Below are 17327 nucleotides of genomic sequence, written 5' to 3' on the forward strand. Positions count from 1 at the left end.
TGAAGACCACCCAAAGGTCAATGACATAGTGTTTAGACAAACTTAATGCTAAGGCTATAAATATATTATAAATAAAATAATCCTGCTAGTTTTTATCAGGATATGTTTATGATATGTTTGTTCATCGAATAATATTATAATATGGTGTAAATATACTCTATATTTGTTATTTTAATCAAATTTTCCATGTCCCACTTCAGGAAATATGGTTTCGAAATGTGGGACAGCATGATAATAATGGTTAATTATAGGGTTTTAGTCTTCTAATGCATTATTTAAGATATTTGAGGTAAAGTGAACATTATATTCCATAATTGGGGTTGGCTGCATTTCTGTTAAAATTGAGTTATGAGGTTTGTTGTTTTTGTTGTTTTTTGTTGTTGTTTTTATGCCTAAGCATTAAATGTTATTTAATAATTATACATAATGCATCCATATCCTAATGTCCCACATTAGGCTAATTCACCTGTTGCTTTATTATAGAAATATTAGCTAGTATTCATCTTATATTATTGATTAATCTTCTAAAATGTATTATTATTTATCTTCTCTTATAAAGCTCTCACATTCCTAGACATTTTGATCAATTTCAGCTGAATAATTTTTTGATAAAATAGTAATTATAGTACTTCCGATACTGATTAAAGGCAGCATGTTGTGAACACATGAGTGTTTGTTTTGACAGCTCAGTCAGTGCTCAATATTGACCTCTTCTGGTAAGATGTAACTATTACATTACTCAACAGTCCCTGCCTTTAGGTGACAGTGAAATAGTGTAAACCAATTCATTCATTAGAGTAGATTTATTCAGCGGTTTTTGATTTCTCAACAATCCCTGCTCATTATCCTGATATGAAATAAACCAAGGATGATCTTATATGTCCAGCTGGTCTGTCTATATGTTTAAAAGTGGTATCACTAGAGTTCAGTGGTGTAGTGGTGTTTATTCACATAATAAATAAAAATGAAAATTAACTTGTTAGGTTTTAGGTTAAGAAAAACCTTGTAGGAATCTAATACATATTAGGTTTAGGAATTAAAATCGACAGTTAGGATCAGGGTAAGAAAAATACACCACTGCTAGAGTTAGGGTTGGAATTACTATTGGCCTATACAAGAGCCTGGTCAATGCTGCATTTTTAGGCTGACACCAATATAAATATTAAAAATTAATTTTAAAAAGGACGGCATACCTGCAGATAGTTTTTCAGCACATAAAATGCAACATTTTTGGTGAGGATCCTTTATTTATTTTTTTTAAGATAAGGCCTTTTTCACAGAAAACATTGTGACAAAGTAGCCTAAGAGCACCAAAACCACATGTGTAAATAATGCAATTAATGTTATTTCCCACTGTGACAAGTTGGCCTATAGAGCCTGGTCAATGCTGGATTTTTTAGGCTGACACCGATATAAATACTTGAACATTTATTTTAAAAAGGACTGTATGTCTGCAGATTCAACACATAAAATGCAGAATTTTTTTATGAGGATCCTTTAATCTTTTTTCTTTTTATCTTTTTTTTTTTTTAATAGGCCTTTTTCATGGAAACAAATTTGACAAAGTAGCCTAAGAGCACCAAAACCACATGTGTAAATAATTAAATTAATGTTATCTCTCACTGTGACAAGTTCAAATGTTTGCTGTAAAAAGAAAGGCCTGTTGTGAACAACATATGTAGCCTACAATGCAGAACATTTTACAATTGAAAAATAGTAGGCCTTGTTATTTATAGGCAGTATTCCTTGATGACAAACTATTTAATGGAGACAGAATGTTTTGGGCATTTCTTTACTGATATTTCCGTGTTACTTATCAGCTGTCATATATACAGATACCAATATGAGCTGATACTGGTGGATACTGTATATCTGCCCAGCAACTCTAACATCCCTTACACTTAGGTAAGTTGTCTTACGGAACTCTTCAGTTTGGAAAAAAAAAAATGTGGGATGTGTTAGTTTCCTGAGAGTATTGAGAATTGATTATTTATGCAGTTGTTTGATAACATATTTTTTTCCTTACGGCAAATTGAGTTTACTTCCTGATGACAGTCACGGCATTTAACTGAACTCAGCGGAACTGAAGCACAAAATCAAATTTCCTCCTGTCCTCGTGGACCCTGATGTGAACCGTGAAGCACATACTTGACTTTTTTTTTTTTACTTTATACTTTGTTCATTGTTGAATATTAAAGGAAACCACATTATACCCATTTAAAAATAATTATCAATGCTTTAATTTTCACCATGCAGTCTTGATTACTTTGATTCATAATCCAAAAATCTGTTCTCTGTTAGCTGGAAAGAATGAAAACATTACTCTGAGAAGAAACATTAACATTTTAATGATGATAAACATGATTTTCTTGCTTTTATGCACACCTTGTTTTTATTGTTGTCTGTGATTTAATTCTGTGGGGTCTTTGCTTGGGTCTCTAGTTCAAGTCCCTGCACGGAGCAAGTATTGAGTGTGAACTGGGAACTGGACGGATGTCCGTTTGCCTCCAGGCACTGCCGAGGTGTCCTTTAGCAAAGGTTACCTTCTTATGACTCTGTTAAACACACATTGCACATAATTACTATGCAAATAAGCCTTGACTCGACTGTTTCACTTGTGCCAAATAGAAGCTAACTAATATCTTCTTTCTCAGATATGTGAACTGCATGGTCCAATTTGATTAGCTATTCCTGTAGTGTGTACCTCAGGGCCATTAGCATGACTGCACTGTGTGAATCCATACATTTAACCCAGTCACTCGGTCTCTAAACATAGTAAAGCCAGCTGACATACTTGAACATATGTGTCAGAGTGTTTTCATATTGGACTTTCCTTGTTGTTAAGACACCAAGGTTTTCTAGGCCACGTTGTTTTGTGAACACGGTGTCCCTCGGAGTGACTGTCATAAAACAAAGATAAGAGCTATAGGACGGCCAAACAGCTACATACACACAGATGAAGCCATGCGGCGTGTTGCTCCAGTGTCACAGAAAAAAACAAGTCATACGACTAAGGTGGCTGCAGGCTGAGTCTTTGTGCCAGTCATTCAGTGTTGTACTGAACTCCTGACCACCATGCTTTATGAGATACATTTCTCAAAAGGAATTTCTTTCCATCAAACTGACTTCAAAACATTAAATTTTCACAGTTGACAAAGTGTGGCTTAATGACTAATCAACAAAATATTCAATAATCTCTTGAATCTTAATAATCCCCCAGATTCCATGAGACAAAACATCCACTACCTAGACAGAAGCATATTTTGTATGTTTTGTCTGTCTTGTGAAAGTTTGTCAGTGCCACACCATTTTTTAATTGATTAACTCTCCATACAAATCCAGAGAAAGGTGTATAGTTGAGTTCAGCAAGGTTGTGCAAACAGTAATACCATGAAACTGTTATAATAAGAAAACTTTTGACCCACTGACTTTCTGAACCTCATAATCTTCCCAGCCACATGAAGCATGTGCTTATGCACTCACAATGCCCATGAATGATGTCTGAAAAAATAGGGATGAAAATGAATATTGCTTTGTTCACTCAATGTAAAGATGTAAAAGCACTTCATAACTCATAGAATTAGCGTCATGGTGGGCGCAGGCCATATTATCACAGCATGTGACTTAAAACAAGGCCAAAAATATGGCCTTGTTGCATTCTCAGACAGACTTGGAAAGAAGATTAAACAAGAAAAATACAAATATCCTCCAAGCATCTATGAATGCCCAAATGTGTTCAAAGAATGCTTCAGTCGTGTAAACATTAGGTTTTCTTCACAAAACATATGATCAATTTATAAAAGATGATGCAGTGCTATAGATTAAACTATCCAACAGTGTATAAAGTTGTTAAAATGAGCTCCATCTCCACCAGCTGTAATATTAAAATGCTGCTTGCATGTTAAATAATATTCCAAAATTAATGGTTTTATGTTTTGTACACACTGATAAATTGTACAATTGTGTATGGGCTATATCATATACAGTGGTGGAAGAACTCATATTACATTGCAAAGAACTAGGTAAAATGGCCTTTAGCTATTCCATATGTCATTGTTTCTCCGAGTTTTTGTCTGTCACGATAAAACAAGCAGTTTGGAGACATCATATTGAGCCCAGGGAGCTTGTGATGAGCACTCATTTGTTTGACATTTCACGGGCTAAAGACATAATCAGCTAAATGCAAAACAAAATAACCAATAGATTGATAACTGTTACTTGCAGACCTGATGATCATGTGACCCCAAAGGTTGCTTAAATAATACTTTAGCTCCCTTTTCCTGGAATACACTGCAAGCTAAGTTGAAACTGGGAAATCTGATTACTTTTGATGAATTTAAAACATTAATGTAAGACCTAGAAGCAGAGTCAATCGGGAGCTGTATGTGTTTCTGAATATTTTCACTTTAACGTTGGCTTCAAACACTTGATTTTAATGTGTTTTGTATGATATTATGCTGTGTATTTTATTTTATTATTTATTTGTTTTACGTTGTGGCGTCTGAAATTTTAATGTATGTTTAAATGCTGCTGTCTTGGCCAGGTCTCTCTTGCAAAAGAGATTCTTAATCTCAATGAGTACTATCTGGTTAAATGAAGGTAAAAAAAAAAAAAAAAAGTTGCAGTGTGCCTGGGAAAATTACACCATGAAAATATTGTTTGTTCAACAGTTTGTTTACCATTATGCTTTAACAGGCTTAACACATAGCCAATGGTTATATAGCTAGTAGACTTTTTTTTTTGCAAAGGGTTCACCTCCTACATAAATCAGCTGGAAATGCACAACAACAACAACAACAAGTGTATCTGACTCGTCCCAGGAAAACAAGAGGTCTTGGACTGACTGAAACGAGTGGCCATCTACGGAAAGTTTATGGGTTTTTTGGGGGGTTTTTTTTGGTTGAAGAAGATTCATTTACAAACATTAAGGCATTTTAATCTAAACTCAATACTTCTAACATACAAGGCACAATTTGATAGGAAAGATAGCTTAAATTATAAAAAAAATAATATAATAACAAAAATAAAAGAGGGGCTAGAAAATAATTCAAGCAACAAAAAAGAAATGCATAAATAAATAAATAAATAATAAGACTGCACTCTTCCATAGTAGCTCTAGGGGTCATCATCATATATGTTCAGTTCTTCATAAACTCTGAGGAGACACTTTGCATGTTGTCCTTTCACTAGTCTTAAAGCACTGAGATGATTGTCCACAAGGTCCCTTTTACAAATGGAAAATAAGGGTTTCATTTCCCATTTGGATGCATGGATGAAAAAATGTGCCAGCAGTATCAGGGAAAGTTTATGGTTATGTAACCTGAATAAACATATCAGATCTACAGCTGCCTGAGATATCCGGAAATACATATTTGGTATGGTATGGTAACAGTTTGTTAACCATTATGCTTTAACAGGCTCAACACATAGCCAATGGTTATAGAGCTGTAAGTAGACTTTTTTAAAACAACAACAACAACAACAAGTGTATCTGACTCGTCCCAGGAAAACTAGAGGCCTTGGACTGACTGAAACGAGTGGCCATCTACGGAAAGTTTATGGTTATGTAACCAGAATAAACATCACAGATCTACAGTAGTGATGGGTCGGTAGCGAACGAGCCGGTTCAAAGAGCCGGCTCTTTTGAGTGAACGATGGGAGCCGGCTCCCGTCCGAGAGCCGTTTTTAAAAAAAAATGTTTTAATTAAATCAAGGCAGAATGATAGGACGATCTTCTCCGCGCCACGGGGACTGTTTGTAGAATTGCTTGTTAACACATGTGGCTGTTAAGTCAACGAAAGTCAGCGTCGGGCTCCCGCTTGTGCTCGCTCTAAATAGACAAGAACAAGCATCGCTCAAAACAGTGAGGCGACACACGTCAGCTAAAACCACAATATCACTCTATATTTCACCTGCTTGGCAGTAATGTTAGCTAACCAGACGAAGGTCTCTCCATGAACATGATTTAGATCTGATCCTAGTGTTGGCTTTTCTTGCTTCAGCCTCCCGACCGCGGCCGGAGACAACATGGGAGACACCAGCACCTGATCAGAGACAATAACGTTTCTCGCTGCGGAGCCCCGTCACTTCACAAGACACGGAAAACCTCTGTTGGTCTGGAGGAGCTGCAGCATTTATTTCTGCACAAACGTCCACTGTACATTTACTAGATATTCTCAGAGATAAAATAATTCTTCTGCAGTGTGGAGTGTGCGCGCATGCACGTAAGAGTGGAGCGTGAGAACGCGCGCGGTGTGTGAGTGAAGGTAAGCAGGCAGAGGAGCAGAGACTTGGCTGAATTATAAAAAGGCAGAAGTGGTAAAATGAATAGACCCATCCTGGTCACCATCTATTTCAGACTCTGCCATCTGGCAGGAGGTTAAGGTCCATCAGGACCAAAACCTCACGCCATAAAAACAGTTTTTTCCCCATGGCAGTGGGGCTCTCCAACAGCCCCTCTGCCCCCCTGTGACTCTCTCCGTCCCCCACACACACACACACACACTATTGCCCCGCCGACACTGGCTCTCCCCCTCTTTCATACACTCTAAATAACACCCCCTACTGTATCCCTCTCTCTCCCTCTGATACCTGATTGTTTGCACTCCGGCAATATTTGCACTATCTGTATATATCATGTTTATTTTGTTTAAAGCTTATTTTGTATATTGTATATTCTTAAAATTTCAATTTTTTAAATTCTATTTTATTCTAACGTTTTTATCTATTTTGTTATTATACTGTTTGACTTGCACCAACATAACCAAAGCAAATTCCTAGTGTAAATCTCTTACACCTGGCAATAAAACACAATTCTGATTCTGATTCTGATTCTGATTCTTTGGGAGTTTGGGAGCCGAAAGAGCCGGCTCTTCTTTGGTGAGATGAGCCAAATGATCTGTCTCACTAAAAAGAGCTGTAATTCCCATCACTAATCTACAGCGGCCTGCCTAAAATATCCGGAAATTACATATATGGTATGCTCTCAAAAATGCTGAACGCTCATTGGCTGGAACTGAAGTGAAGCCCCGCCCACGGGCCGTTGATTACTTTTTCCACTTCCTCCGCTGTGCTCGGCTTTAGTCGTCCTCCACCCGTCAACCGAGATACACAGAGAAGAAGACCTTACTCATAAATCCCCCCTAATAGCTAACCATATGGCTGAAACCGCCCTCTTTCTTTCTTACATCGTTGTGCCCACTACTCTTTAAAAATTCCGCCGAAAAAGAGAAGACGATTTTCCAAATCATTGTGGCCGTTATCTCACGTAAGTAGAGCGACGTTGAGTTTCCTCTCTGGCTTCAGGAGACACGTTATAACATGGCGGGCTGCTCTTCTTCTGCTCCTCTAAAGCCTCACATTCACACTCAGATTCACTCAATTATGTGCTTTTAACATGTCTTAATGTTTAAGGGATTAGTACATTAGCAACCTTAGCAACTCAGTGTTGTGTTTATTCCTGTTTTTGTGTCATATTTGATGTGATATTAACACAAAATGTGGTGCTAACAGAAGCTTCTTCCTTCCACAGTTAGTTAGCAGGTAGCTCAGCGTTAGCTAGCAGCTCTCTGGTTGCCAATACTATCTCACCATCCTCCACATGGCGTTTCACTCTTTCCAATACACTTGTGCTTGCTAAATGTTAACGTGTGGTATATAATAATAAAAACTTTATTTGTATAGCACCTTTCCAAACATAGTTACAAAGTGCTTTACATAAGTTAAAATAGTGCAAACAAACATCAAGATAAAAACAATACAGAATAAAAACATAGGCCAGAATAAAATGTTAAACATAAGTCAACAGTATTGAAATATAGAGTTTCATGTTTTGTTTTGGTGACGCATTGGAATAATGATACCTAATTTGTCAAGCCTGTGACACTATTTGTCCTATCATGTTTATTTTTGTTTATAGCTTATTTTGTATATTGTATATTCAATTTCTTTATTCTTATTTTATTCTAACGTCTTTATCTATTCTTTTGTTATTATATTGCTTACAACAAAACCAAAGCTAGCAGCTCTCTTGTTGCCAATAATATCTCAGCAGCGTTTCCTCCACATGGCGTTTCACTATTTTCAATACACTTTTACGTGCTAAATGTTAATGTGTTGGTATAAGGGTTTCATGTCTTCTTTTGGTGACGCATTGGAATAATAATAATACCTAATTTGTCAAGCCTGTGACACACTGGACAGCTGGAAACACCAGACACTGAGTACAAATATAATATCAATATCATGTGCAATACTACTTTTTACATTCTCATGTGCAATATTAATGTCTCACATGTGCAATATTACTTATTTTTCTGTTTGTTAGCTTACTTTACCTTTTTTTTATTTTACTTATCTTATCTTATATACTTATTTTACTGAATGTATCTTACTTAATTGTTATTCTATTAGGCACTGGTGCTAGAAATAGTACTTTTTTATTTTATGCACTTGTATTTTATACACTTGAACTTGTTGTAATTTTGTTGTTATATACAGTTGGCAGGTAGCAGCTCTCTCTCTGGTTGCCAATAATATCTCAGCAGCGTTTCCTCCACATGACGTTTCACTATTTTCAATACACTTTTACGTGCTAAATGTTAATGTGTTGGTATATGTCAGGTGTCAGCAACCTGTGGCTCTTTAGCTCCTCTCCAGTGGCTCTCTGTGGATTTTTAAAGATGGAAATGAATAACTGTTATGTTTACATTTTCATTTTTTATTTATCATTGTTGTAAGTCTATGCTAAGACGGAGTATTAGGGCCACATTGAGGAAAAAAAGTCATAATATTATTAATTTGTCAAGCCTGTGACACTAGTTGTCCCTATCACAACACACTCATGCATGTTTTATTTTATAGACAGTTATCACATAATGTGGATTAATAGTTATTAAAAAGCTGAGATAATGATTTAGTAGGAATAATAATACCCAATTTGTCAAGCCTGTGACACTGGACAGCTAAAAAACACCGGACACTGAGTACAAATATAATATCAATATCATGTGCAATACTACTTTTTTACATTCTCATGTGCAATATCACTGTTCATTGTGTCCAATATTAATGTCCAACATGTGCAATATTACTTATTTTTTTCTGTTTGTTAGCTTACTTTACCTTTTTTATTTTACTTCAATTCAAATCACTTTATTTGTCCCCGAGGGGCAATTGTAGAGGCTCGTAGAGTAGTACAATTAACAACGCAATACAGGAAATTTTGAAACAATAAATAAATGTTAATAATTAATTAATTAATAAAGTTTTATCTAATCTCTTATTTGCCCCATCACAACACACTTGCATGTTTTATTTATAGACGCATAATGTGGATTAATAGTGATTAAAAAACGGTCAGCTGAGGGTAATGATTTAGTAGGCGCAATATACCGGGTGTTTATTGGGAGTTAAGATAAACAAGCCACGCAAATCATCGCGAAAGACAGTTATGCCAATGTTTCCACCGGGGTGACTGGTATCGTATAACAATAAAACAAAGATTTGACAGTAGCATGATGATAATGGCGTTCTGGGAATCATTTAGCTGTCATATAAACTTATACATCAGGTTTCTCAACAGAGCCTGGAAAGTGTTGACACCCTCATTACAGAACAGTTCGCTTGCACTACACCACCTGGGTTTCTTAAGTAATATCTGCATTGATTGTGCCGGGGAAAATTTTGACCACAGTGACAACAAATGTGGATCCATAGATAATAGTGGTAGAGTTTGTAATATGACATAAGGCTGACAAGCCTAGCCAATGACCCTGCATTTCATGTGATTCCACTTGATTCCACCATGGCTTCCTATGTATTCATATCTAATATTATTTGTGTGTTTTCCCTTAGGGCTCCCCTGTCTCTGCACAGGTGTATGAGCGCTACCCAGAGGGCCTAGGGGCGGCTCCCCACCGGGAGCACTTTGACTTCAACGCTGAGCCACCTTGGGATCCTAGCTGATAGCGGGACAAGTCCATCTCCTGACTTGTCCATGTGAGTGACTCAGTGTCTCTTGTACACACCAAAGATGCATGTTCGCTCACACGATCATACACTTGTAGCAAAGTCCATAAGTATTGTGTCCTGATTGGAATTTGGCATACAAACTGGTGTGAATAAACACACGTTTGTACTGAGTTTGACGTGTTTTTTTAAGGCAGTCAATACATTTAGATAAAAGCTCAATGAGGTGTGTAGATTTCCCACATTTGTTAATTATACAAGAACGAATGTAGGTTTCATAAAACACAGATAACATATGTGTGCTCAAAGGGACTACAGTCATAAATACAGTATAGCTGTTGGTTTTAAACAATGGAAAGGCATCTAGGTAGAAGTTCATCAGCCCTATGTATGCCTGTGTATTTCATTTTCCTGGTTAAATTGTTGTAAAAAAAAAAGGCTTATAATGGTGATATTATAAGTAGTGCTGTCAAAGTTAACGTATTAATGCTAAATCTTTTCAACGCCACTAATTTCTTTAACGCAATCGATCTTTCGGAGGTTGTAGCGGGCTCAGTTTTAAAGCTATAGTGAATATACTGACATCATATTCATGTCACACTAGCTTGTTGGGAAGGAGGCTCAATAACGCTACGAAGTTATGCTTAATTTTCGCGAAGAAAAACTGTCATGGCTTTTTCTCAAATGGGTCCCTTGACCTCTGACCTCAAGATATGTGAATGAAAATGGGTTCTATGGGTACCCACGAGTCTCCCCTTTACAGACATGCCCACTTTATGATAATCACACGCAGTTTTGGGGCAAGTCATAGTCAAGTCAGCATACTGACAGCTGTTGCCTGTTGGGCTTTTTGAAGGCCATGTTATGGTTTGTGCGTAATTTTTATGCTAAATGCAGTACCTGTGAGGGTTTCTGGACAATATTTGTAATTGTTTTGTGTCGTTAATTGATTTCCAATTATAAATATATACATACATTTGCATAAAGCAGCATATTTGCCCACTCACATGTTGATAAGAGTATTAAATACTTGACAAATCTCCCTTTTTACAGTACATTTTGAACAGATAAAAAAATGTGTGATTAATCATGCGATTAAATATTTTAAATCGATTGAAAGCCCTAATTAATAATGATGTTTTTTTCCCTTTCCTTTTCCAGTTTGTTGCATACCGGCAGGACCCCATTGGCTCAGTCGTGACCCTTGACTTGCTTATCTGTTCTTTATGATTGTCGGCTTAGCGGAAAACGGTTGAGATGAAAGGATTTGCTGACAAACCCAGCTACATCATTGAACTCCTGGAGGGAGGAGTGACCCTTGAAGATGTCATTGACGGACACATCTACGAGCAGGCTTTGGTCAGTTCAGCAGCTTGCAGGCCTTTTTAATGGATTCAGGTTGCAGTGGAAGAAATTTTCCAAAATGCTTCAAATAGCTTTAATGACACTGTCATTAGCACTTAGCATGTTTTTTTATTTTCCTGTTGATGTGTTTTAACCAGTTGCTATTTGTACTCAGTGCAGCCTTAACCTGCTCTTGTTTTCCCAGGTCAAGAAGAGTGCGTTTGTGGTGGGTGACCTCGGTGCCCTGATGCGGCAGCATGTTTGCTGGCAGAGCGCAGTGCCACAGCTCCAGCCCTACTACCCAGTCAAGTGCAACAGCAGCCCTGCAGTCATCGAGGTGTTAGCCTCCTTGGGCCTGGGCTTCATTTGTGCCAACAAGGTAAGCTTTAATCGTCACAGAATCAAATGCAGGTAGCTTTATTTATTTATTTATTTATTTGAACTGCACAGTGCCTCATCCTCTTATGAAAGCACTTGACATTTTGGGGCAATTACATTACAAGCACTCAATTGATTACTAGTCAGCTGTTATCCTGTTTAACATATGCAACACACTTGGTACCCTTTTGATTGTTGTGATGGGGCTTTTAGACTTTGTTGCGTTAATTTATCTAACCTCTTTCCCGCAGACTGAAGTGAACCTGGTGCTGGAGCACGGCGTGCCACCAGAAAACATCATTTTGTCAGGCGTTTGCAAGCAGCTGGCACACATCAAGCACGCTGCCAAGAACAACATTCAGCATCTTGTGTGCGAAAATGAGGCAGAGTTGTCCAAGATTTCCCGCCTGCACCCTAGTGCAAAGTAAGTGATCAAATTAAGCCGCAAACCCTTTTTTCCTGGGCTATGTTTAATCCTCGTGCACTTTTGTAAAACTGAAGAATGTGTCAATGTAATGCAAGTACATTTTTGTCTTAAGAATAAACAGATGATTGGGAAAGCTGTTGTTAGTGTCAAAAACAGATGTACCTTGCATAGATGGATGTTTCATTCATGTTTTGATTTCTGGCTGTTGTTCCTTTTTCTAGGTTGCTGCTGCAGTTGACCACCGAGGCCCACGCAGCTGAGACCAGCATGGCCTTTGGCTTCTCTCTTAAGAGCTGCCGGCACCTGCTGGAAGCAGCCAAGGAGCTTGGAGTCCAGGTGGTGGGGGTGACCTTACACATCCCCAGCTCCTGCCAAGACCTGCAACAGGCCTACACCCATGCACTGTCAGATGCGCGCTGTGTGTTTGACATGGCGGTGAGTACTACCTGGAAAATATAAAACGGTTAAACCATAGGAATTTAGTTGATATGAGTCAACTCAAGACTTTTTTTTTATGTATCCTAAATGTCTTTTTATCCTTTGTACTTTATTTTTCATTAAGGCTAACAACTGATTATTTACGGTTTCTTTTCAGATGGATCTGGGCTTCAACATGAACATCCTGGACATTGGTGGTGGATTTACTGGCTCAGAGTTTCAGCTCAAACAGGTGAGTGGTAAACGGCTGTGATACTTTTGCGAATGCAGTAATCAGACTGTCAAATCACAATATACATGTTTTGCAAAGACTTGGCTTGACTCCATTCATCGAGCTAGATAGCTCGACACAGCAGTGATGGAAGATGCCTATATAAGCTCAACTCTGAATGCTCTGCCATCTATTTGTAGCTCAAGCATCACATCAGTTGCCTCTCACAAACAGCGTGCATAAAGTAATGGATTTCAGCTTTTAAATGATCTAATGGCTAAAATAAATATTTTGCACACGTTTGTTTTTTTTATGTGGAAACGCCCTCTGAATGCATCTTTTATGTGTGCAGGTTGAGTCTGCAGTCAGGCCGCTGCTGGATGCTTACTTCCCCCCACTGTCCGGTGTGCAAGTGTTGGCCCAGCCAGGCAGCTTCTACGTGGCCTCGGCTTTCAGCCTGGCTGTCAACGTGATCGGCAAAAAGGTGGTGACCCGCCACTGGAACAGCCTCGCTCAAGGTGAGTTACTTAATTCTCTCAGAGGTTGTCTTTGTCCTGTATAGTCCAACACATGGGTGTTGCATAATCATAACAAGATAGATCAGAAGAAACAAATCAGAAGTCAAGACCTCAGTTGGTAGATAGATTATAAACTATGTTCTATATTTCTGACATGGTCGTCCACTCTATTTACACAGGTGTGAACAATGAAGATACTGATTTCCTGTACCACATGAATGAGGGTGTTTATGGCCCGTTCAGCCGCAAGCTGCTAGGAAACTCCATCGCTGCCCCGTCAGTGCACAAGGTTAGTAGGCCTCCACCCAAGAGAGTCAACCTCATTCAGCACTGAATGAAGAATCCAATAGCAGCTCTAGTTGAATAGGGAAAGGGGGTCATGCATTATGGGGATTTAAGGAAGCAGGATTTGAATTGCTTTAGATAGTGAGTCATATTGACCTAAAGACCCTACATTGGTTCTGGGGTTTTAATACAAAGCAGAGATATTTAAACATACAGTTTTCTTTCAAAGTGATATTAATCACATATGAAATTATTATAAAATAATTAAAAGTGACACAAACTACACAACATAAAACGGGAGCTGTAGTTGACTAATAATGTAGGGTAAAATAAACTGACAGATGGCTTGTGATGTATTTTGTTCTGGTGCTTTAAAGGCAGTTTTAAGTCATTTCAAACACCCCAGAACCCTCATGCTTACAAGCTAACAGTTGTAGTTGGCTATATTAGCTAGTTGATAATGGCTATCCAGTTTTAGGTTAATTGCTAGCTAATAAGGAATGGTTGGGATATCATGAATAACATTTTTTAGCTACCACAGGAATACAGTTTGCAAAATTTGATACATCAGTTATTTGTAATGGTAAAAAATAATTTCTGATTGTTACCTATTTTGACGACACCGTTCCCTCTTTCTCCAGCATGTGATGTGTGCGGATGTGGGGGTGTATCCCAGCAGCCTGTGGGGCCCGTCACTGGACCAGCTGGACCAGGTGGTGGAGCGCTGTCTGCTGCCTGAGCTCAGTGTGGGAGACTGGCTTTGCTTCTCCAACATGGGAGTGTGTGGCCTGGAGGAGTTCAGCTGCCTCTCCGGCTCCCCCCAGCTGCCCGTCTACTACACTGTCTCCACCTGTGACTGGTGAGTAAGAATACAGATACAGATGTAGTAAGAATATGATGCATTTACAGAAAACTGAATTCTGATGCTTGGTTTTGCCCACAGGTATGAAATGCAGGGGGCCGGCGTGGAACTGGACAGTGCCATGAAGAATTTCTCCATGGTCCAGTACAGTGCGTAACTACCCTCTGCCCCTGTCCGTATTATATTGCACAGATCCTCCTTAGCCTCTGCTTTCACTATGTGAGAAGAGGGGTCAGCGAGGTATTTGGGACAAGGGGCTAAATGTGGTCAACATTCCAGCCACCTTGGAAAATGCAGTGTCCTATTTATTCTTCCAGGAATTTGGCTTTTTTTACCTCTCAAAATGGGAAAGAATTGGTTGCTCGATACATCAAAATTTGATTCTGGAAGATAATCTTTTCATTCTCGCTCCTCCCTCTGATGGAAATCTGTCAGCTAAAAGAACTCAAATGACATTATGCAACAAAATGGACGACTCTTTGGAGATGGGACCCCCCCAAACATGTTTGGGGTGGTTTGTTTCCTAAATCAAATCCAGTTTACAAAATGTACAATTAATTTAGATCATGTTCTCTATTGATTACCTGTTGACAGTCGTGTAAATCCTGTGTCTGTTCAACACCAATACATTTTGTCTGTAGATGATTTTTGAAGTGTTTAAAAGAATCAATGCCTCGTGTGGATTCTGTACTTCAGACCCCTCACTTTGCATAGTTTAAATGAAATTATGACAATGATGTAACCTATTTCTTTATTGCAGCTCACCTCAATGCATTTTTATTTATTGGATTCAGATATTACCGGGGGCAGATTTAAAGCTCCATCTTTCAGTGTGTTTTGCCCAGGTATTATGCTGTGGCCCATCTAACAGTGTTTTTCCTGATGATAAGATATTGATGTGTTTTTTAACGCTACATGGATTAAGTGTGCTGTGATTGCCATTTGTGACCTCAGTGGTTTCCCTTTACTCGAAAGGCATGAAGGAATTGCTGTGGGAGATTCTCTCTACGCGGAGCTATAGCTTGAATACAGAGAAACTGCATACAGCCTAATGCACTCCTTGCCTCTAATAGAGAGAGGTTAATCTGGTTCAAAAATGCACAAAATCTTTTGTAGGTTAAATAAGTACTGTGACATTTAACACCGCAGCCCTGATTTTTCAGATCTTCATATTAGTGTCTCTTGCCAAGGGGATTGGTCCCTGTTCTCCCAGGATCTGAAAAACCAGCAAAGGAGCTATTTCTGAAGAGCGCTCGAACGTAAATGATCTGTATGTGGCAGATGTGGACTCACTTGTCTGTATCTGTCACACGAAAGACATGCTAGCTGTACACAGACCTCTCTGAGGCAGTGCAAACGACAAGTAACATTTCAGGCTTTTCCTCATGCCTCTCTAAAGTTATGAGGGACATACTGCACAGTCTCTTGTACAGCTAAATGTCTCATGTCTAATAATATTAAAGGTGACCTGCAGTTTTTAAAGAATCCTGCCCTTGTGTGTTACAAATGACTAATGTATTAATTACTTGCTTGTCTAAGGCACTAATGGACCATAGCCTGTTTTTGACTGTAAATTGTGCTTGTTAAAGTAATGAAAGTGATTAATTTAATACATTTCTGACTGAAATCATTTATCTTGTGTATGTGTGATCTTTGATGTCAAGGGTGGAAAAGTTTTAGACATAAAATCTCTATTTTTGTCAACATAATTCAAAACCATGTGTTTCTGATCTGCTATAGATCTGGTGTGTGTGTTCTGATTGCACGGTAGTTGAATGTTCTGGAAACAATCTAATCCAGATTTAGGCTCAGTGAGATTTTTCAGCCAGGAGTGAGATCTCTTTTATGGCCAATTCATTCTAATAATACACTAGTAGAGTATTTTAATGTGTTTTTATGATGGCATCTGTTGTGCCAAAGAGAATTAAATCAGTTGAGATGTATGTTACAAGATAGCAGAGCACTACAGTATTATCTTCGGCCAGAAAAGAGCATTTAATCAGTGAAATCGGCTGCTGCTGTGTTTTGTTGTAAAAGAAAAACGGCATTGGCTTTGATGACAACAAGAAACGCCGAACACTTCAATTACAGTCTAATTATTAAAGAGTTCAGCGTCTACAATATGTCCTAAGCAGCCATCTTTAAATTCAGTAATTAAATGAATTTAGAGGTGGAAATTCAGATCAGGTTGCCAGGGTAACCTGCTGCCTCGAGAGCAAAAGGAACATTTTGGTAATTTCCATTACTGCATGGAAGTTTCCTGACATGCCCCGTCTGTCTCTGAACGAGACACACAGCTCTCACATGCTTGCAATAAGATCCTTGTTTGATTGTTCATAAAGCATGATGCTGATATTTATATATTACCGATGCCATATATTGTAATAGCTTTAACCATTGCTCACTCTGAGCTTCAACATCATTAAAATAACAAGGGCAGATTAATGTATACACGTCTAATGTGAAGCCATTGATTTCCTCTGCTTCATACAGCCACTGAAACATTTCCTAGGTGTTGTATGTGAGAGGATCCTAGCTCAAACATTGCTCCAAGAGGAGCCATTGCAGCTCCAATTAAGTGTTGATTAAAGGTGATGACTGCATGTTTAATTAGGTTAAAATTAAGATTAATAAATGAGTGGAGAGTTCACCTATTTGGTCAGACTTGCATGTCTCTATGTTCACAAAGTGTTTTTATAGTGTATATAAAATAAATGGTCGTGGTTGCGATGATAAGAACAAGCACCTGCACACACACAATACAACACAGTTTGAAATTACTCGAGGAGCAACTTCATTCACAGCCTGTAAATTATGTACTATGAATAAGCAAGCATGAATGAACTAAGTGGTTGATTGTGATTGGTGACATAACCTTGTAATGGTTTGACAAGA

At 38.3% G+C, this 17327-nt stretch overlaps 1 protein-coding gene across 1 annotated transcript; it reads left to right on the forward strand.

Annotated features, from left to right (window-relative positions):
• Positions 1-7079: 7079 nt before the first annotated feature.
• On the forward strand, positions 7080-16062 carry azin1b (antizyme inhibitor 1b). Its single transcript, XM_074612306.1, has 11 exons — positions 7080-7267; positions 9856-9999; positions 11131-11328; positions 11519-11692; positions 11943-12115; positions 12340-12553; positions 12714-12788; positions 13120-13285; positions 13465-13574; positions 14212-14429; positions 14514-16062. The coding sequence occupies exons 3-11, from the start codon at positions 11227-11229 to the stop codon at positions 14587-14589; spliced, it is 1308 nt and encodes a 435-aa protein (XP_074468407.1). The 5' UTR covers positions 7080-7267; positions 9856-9999; positions 11131-11226; the 3' UTR covers positions 14590-16062.
• The last annotated feature ends 1265 nt before the right edge of the window (positions 16063-17327 follow it).

Source organism: Sebastes fasciatus, chromosome 17 (genome assembly GCF_043250625.1).
Source record: "Sebastes fasciatus isolate fSebFas1 chromosome 17, fSebFas1.pri, whole genome shotgun sequence".
NCBI classification, from domain to species: domain Eukaryota; kingdom Metazoa; phylum Chordata; class Actinopteri; order Perciformes; family Sebastidae; genus Sebastes; species Sebastes fasciatus.

Bases quoted from the DNA above. Each gene is read 5' to 3' on its own strand.
- azin1b (XM_074612306.1), top strand. From the start codon at position 11,227: ATGAAAGGATTTGCTGACAAACCCAGCTACATCATTGAACTCCTGGAG. The intron at 12,554-12,713 runs GTGAGTACTACC...GTTTCTTTTCAG, and splicing joins GCTGTGTGTTTGACATGGCG to ATGGATCTGGGCTTCAACAT. The intron at 13,575-14,211 runs GTTAGTAGGCCT...CTCTTTCTCCAG, and splicing joins CTGCCCCGTCAGTGCACAAG to CATGTGATGTGTGCGGATGT.